The following is a 5,653-nucleotide window of genomic DNA, read 5'->3' as shown; positions in this document are numbered from 1 at the left end:
TTAATAGTATGATGGAAAATAAAAGATATTCTCGTTTTTTTCAAATCCTTGCTTTTATATGTATTATAGGTTAAGTTATTTTTAGAAAATAAATTCTTATGAGTAACTTAATCTTTGTATAAAATGAACTTGAATAACGTGAAATATCATTATATATATAATATAATTTTAATTTTTAAAAATATTTAGATATTATAATTTTAATATTATTAAACATAAATATTTATATTTAATCATATAATAAATTATTAATATAATTTATCATTTTAATAAAATTATTTACCATTACAATTTCATATCATAAATAATAAATTTTAAAATTGAAGTAATATTATTAATATTTTATTGAAAAATCATATTAATAATTTAATAAAATATATTACAATTTATAAATTTAGTAAAAATATTTTATAGTATAAAATATGAATATTTTAATAATATAAATATGAGCATTTGTTTAAATCATGTTTAATTTCATTTATCCTTCTAGCTCCAATATGCCACTAACCACTCTTAGATAAAATGTGTGTGTGTCACAGGGTTAGACATTTCGTCTCGCAATCCATGCGGCCTTAGACAATTTGTTTGCTTCAAATGTGCCTAAGTCAGTCTAACTCTCGCAAAGTGAGAATTCTCACAAAATTTCTCTAAGACACCGAATTATAAAGGAAGCAAGCTTAAACCGAAAGAGCAACGAAGAACAAAAAAGCCAAAGGAAAATAGCACACCAAGTGTTTGAATAAATGATTTCAAATATATTCAAACTATGAATGAAGTGATTCCAAATGAAGGGGGAGACTTTTATTTATAGTTGAACTCCCCCAGATCCAACGGTACAAATCAATTTACATCAACGGCTAAGATTAGTTCACATCTACAATTATAGAGTCCTAAGCGATTTAAACTCTATACAATCTTATCCATTTAGAATTTACACTATTTACCTTGGTAACTCTAGTTTTATTAGAGTGTTTCACTAGATCATCAAGGTTTCAAGTAGATGGGCTTCTTCACGGGTTTCACAAATAGGGACAATTCATATGGGTCAAATGAACCTCATTTAATAAGTTGACTTCTATGGGGTGTTTTGTGCACAATAATCACGAGTTTTGATCCGCAGCCCATGACATGTGTGTGTAACTAGTTACAAATAAAATTTTAATTAGATATTGATTATTATTAAGTTTATATAAAATCATTGTAACAAATATAATTTATGTTATGTTTATTTCATTGAAAATAAGTTTCAAAAAATAATTTCAATAAAAATTTCAAACTAACGAAAGATACTTTACACATCCAAACATTAAAAATATCATATTTTTCAAAAATCCTTTTACCAAGTCATTGAAACAATCACAATCTTAATTACAACAATTTTTTGTTGTTGATTTACAAAAAATAAGAATATGTACAAACAAAGTCAAAATATGTCAACTAATGAACAAGTTGTGGTTTAAAATGTGACCACAATAAATACCACAACTTACTCCTTAGCCTGATTCGTAGCACTTTTATCCAATTATGCTGTCCGGGCAGGTGCCCAACCGCATCCTTAATATTTGGTTTTTTGTACCACTTTAATTTGAATAAAATTAAAATTTTAATGGTTCATTTGCTAAATAATCATAAGAACAACACAATAGGTGGTCCAACTTTATTTAATTTTTTTATCACTGAATTATAAAAGTTATAAAATAATTATTTAATTAATTATGTTTACTTCTTTTTTTATTATTATCAAAATTTGTTAATTGTTGTATACTTTATGATGAAAAGATAATATGACAGTTCTAAAATTGATATATTAATTTAACCCTTAATATTTATACATAATATCAATTTAATTATTATTTTAAAATAAAATTAATCTTCAATATTTACCCTTAATCTTAATTTAATCTCGATTCAAAAAATTATAACTTTTTGTTCTATTCATTTTTTTTGATAGAAAGACCAGGCAGTTTATTAAATAGAAGATGAAAAAAGCAAAATGGAGGCCCAATAGACCATTAAGCCCAATCCTAATACTTTAAAAAAATAAATTCGGCCACACTAAAGTAATAGTGAATACCAGCACTTAATGTTTAACTTAATGGAAAAGAAAAGCATTAAATGAAAAAACAAGAGATAAATGAAAAAGTAAAAAAGTAAACCTAAAAATCTGCCTTCATCAGATCAAACGGCTGGCTTCCATTATTTTCCTTGACTTGTCGTTTCAATCACCATTCCGTCTTGTCAATACTAGTTTCAACAGATAAACTTTACCTACTATCTCCTTCTTGAAATCATTTCCTTCTTATTCTTCTTCAATCTGGATTCCGTGGCCTTCTTCTCTCCGAAACCACATGATGGCTATTCAACTCTTCTCTCGTCAGGTAAAAATTTTCTCCACTTTCAAGAGCTTCCTTTGCTAATCTGTGTGCTTGCGAGTTCCTTGATCTGTGTATGTGTTGAAAGATAATTTCTTGAAAACAAGATTTCTTATTTTGAATGTCTCTGATGATAGCCGCAATTACTGATTTATCATTTAAGTTCGGTCGACATTTTTTGATTACTGTTCTGGAATCTCCCATCAGCTTGATCGATTGAACTTCTAATGCTATCCCTAACTTCACTCCTTCTAAACATGCATATGCTTCTGCTGCAAATGGGGATGAGACACTGTTGTGAACAATCGTTTTGAGTACCAGTAATTCCCCCCTCAGATCCCAAACCACCAGACCTGTTGCTGATCTGTTGTTTCTGCTGTCAAACCCTGCATCAAAGAAGATCGTGACTCTCGGTATGTCCTCCTGGAATTTGTGATTTCTTCTCATTGTACTGGTATTCGTCATTGCTCTTACTCCTTCATATTCTGCCATGTGCCCCTGTATATTTTGTGCTAAAATTCTTCCTGTTGTCTTTTCCCTTTCATGCACAAACTTATTTCTGGAGAACCATATTAACCATAAGGCGTAACAAAAAAGTCGGCTTTGATCATCAGTTCCTCCCTTGAATACCCAGGTTAGCCACTCCCACAGATTTTGACTTCTGTTATTCATAATCCATGCTAAATGAATAAACTGCCAAACTTCTATTGTTGTAGGACAATCTCGGAAGATATGGAGACTATTTTCTGTCCAAGAACAGCATCGGGGACATCTATCATTTGTTGCAACTCTTCTATACCTAAGATTAGCGAGATTAGGAATGAAATCCCAGGAAATTCGCCAGATAGTGACTGCAATTTTTGGGGATAGTTTTAGGCTCCATAATTTTCTGTAAAATTCCTTAGTTTCAGACCCCAGATTAGCATCTTGTAATAGTTTATAGGCGCTGCATACTGAATATTTACCGGATAATTCCCCCTTCCAAACTTGAGTATCCTCGTGCTCCGTCTCTGCAATCGGGATTTGTATCATGGAGTAGCCACTTCGCAAGCTAAACTTTTCAAAATATCCCATGCATCATTTCTATCTTGCGCATATTTAGATCCATAGAATCCAGTAAATCTCCAATTAATTCCTTTTTCCTTATCTTCAACTATCACATCAATGTGTCTTTTATATAAACTTTGAAGTGTTATATTAAAATCAGCCCTCCATGCTAAACACAATCCTCCTCTCGTTTCTTCTGGATTAACTTCAATACTATTTATAAATCCACAACTTCTATGAACTCGTTCCATCTGTTTTGTGTTGACTTTTGTCTCCATAAAGAAGACAATATGGGGATTATGAATCTTCAGCAAATGCCGAAGTCTTTTAACTGTCCGTGGAATTGGGACGTTCGGACGTTCCAGCTTATAATTTTCATTGCGCCCGGTCGGCTTGCCTCTTGGCTGCTGCTGATAATAAAGGAGTAACTTCTCCCAATCTTCTATTCCTTGTCAGCACATTACCACACTATATTTCTAGTTGCATCTTCCATCTCTCCCCTGTTCCTTTTCTTCCCCTCCTCTCCTATCAAAATATCATCATTCAAATCATGCTCCATAACCATTCGCATCTGATTGCACTAAGTTTTGTCCTTCCGTTGAGCTAGCGACTGACTTCCCCCATCTATGTTGAATCCCAAAATTGGGTCAACGACTTTTCCACCCCTTTCTTTTCTAACCTCATTCATCGAGAGTGCCCTTCTAGTTTCTGCCCGCAATGATAAATCCCAGCTCATTTCAACTACTTCCCCTTCACAGAAAGAGTTGCTATGTCCCAAACGTCCACAAAAGAAACAAAAAAGAGACAGATGTTCATATTTGAATTTAACATACGAAATTGTCCCACACCACATGATCTGCTTCTTCCTTTTTAGCGGCTTTCTAACATCAATCTGCACCCTTACCCTCATATAATTACGATTTTCTTTTCTAAGGTTTGACCCATCATATTCTAAGAAAACCCCTATAAAATTATCTAACTGTACGGCTAAATTTTCACAAAAAAACCCTATTGGGATATCATGAATTTGTACCAAAAAAGGAGTAAAAATTAATGATACTTGTAATGGATCCTCACCCCTCTTCAGTTTAGACTGTGTCATTTTTAACTTATTTTCTCCATGTTTCAGAATTAATAAATTATCAAATAAAAACAAAACATGACCCTGTCAATTTTGTAAAAATTATGGTTTCATGAATTAAAGCACATAAAACCTGCATCACACTAATTAACTGCATATTTATTCTAACTCAGAACACAACCACCACGACCCCAAATATTACACGTTAATGTCTTCATAGTTGATTAAATCAACGCTAGGCAACAATAAAATTCTATGTTTTAGTTTTTCTTTTTTTACTCAATATTTCAACAATTATTTTGTGCCTTTTAAATCAGATAAAGTCAAAAACAAACCCCATTAAGGAAAGGATTTAACTGAACCCAACTCAAAGGAAACGTCTTAATCAGGTATCCAACAAAGTATCCCCAATCACGTTTCTCCAAATGAGTGCACTCAACCAATTATGATCAATCTCATCTCCCTGCCCATGCCCAAAATATTTCTTTTATATATATTATTTTAAAAGAATAATATTTAATGTACAATTAGTAAAGTTTTTAAATTTTATAAGCAAGATTAAATGGTTAGCTATAAAAGTATAGTATAATATTAAAATATAAATATTAAAAATGATGTAATAATTTTTTAAAAATTTTATAATATTTTAAATGAGAAAAAACTCACACAATTACCTAAAATAAAAATCTGGTGAAAACAAACTCAAAACTTGCCATTAAATTTTCATATTTTGATAGGCTTTATTGTTGCCATAATAAACTTTTAGACATGTTTTGTCGAACTTGGTCGGAGTATGGATCTAAGCTTATGGGCCGACCAACCCAGAATTTTCATGTTAAGTGCGCCCCTAAGCATTATTTATTTATTTATTTTCATCAGAGAGAGAGGGAGGCGGATGAACATGCACAGCAATTATTGTAATGGTTGACCAAAACAAAAGCATCCTTTTGAAGAACAATGATGGTCAATCATGCCACCCAACAAACCCAACCATACCCATTCTTTTATTAACTTTTTCATGCAAGACATTACTAGAATTCTCCTCCCGACGGTTATTTATGTGATAATTTGGATAAAATTATCAACTTAGAAAATGAGTTTGAATAAAAAAAATAAGATTCTTTTTTTTAAATGGGTTTAATCTCATTTAAAT

At 31.3% G+C, this 5,653-nt stretch overlaps 1 protein-coding gene across 1 annotated transcript; it reads right to left on the bottom strand.

The window, feature by feature from the left end:
* Positions 1 to 2,309: 2,309 nt before the first annotated feature.
* Positions 2,310 to 3,446, bottom strand: LOC128283847 (uncharacterized). Its single transcript, XM_053021254.1, has one exon. The coding sequence runs from the start codon at positions 3,444 to 3,446 to the stop codon at positions 2,310 to 2,312; it is 1,137 nt and encodes a 378-aa protein (XP_052877214.1).
* Between the last annotated feature and the right edge of the window lie 2,207 nt (positions 3,447 to 5,653).

This window comes from Gossypium arboreum, chromosome 11 (genome assembly GCF_025698485.1).
Source record: "Gossypium arboreum isolate Shixiya-1 chromosome 11, ASM2569848v2, whole genome shotgun sequence".
NCBI classification, from domain to species: Eukaryota; Viridiplantae; Streptophyta; class Magnoliopsida; order Malvales; family Malvaceae; genus Gossypium; species Gossypium arboreum.
The sequence above is the reverse complement of the archived record's forward strand: the minus strand, read 5'-3'. Positions and strand labels throughout refer to the sequence as shown.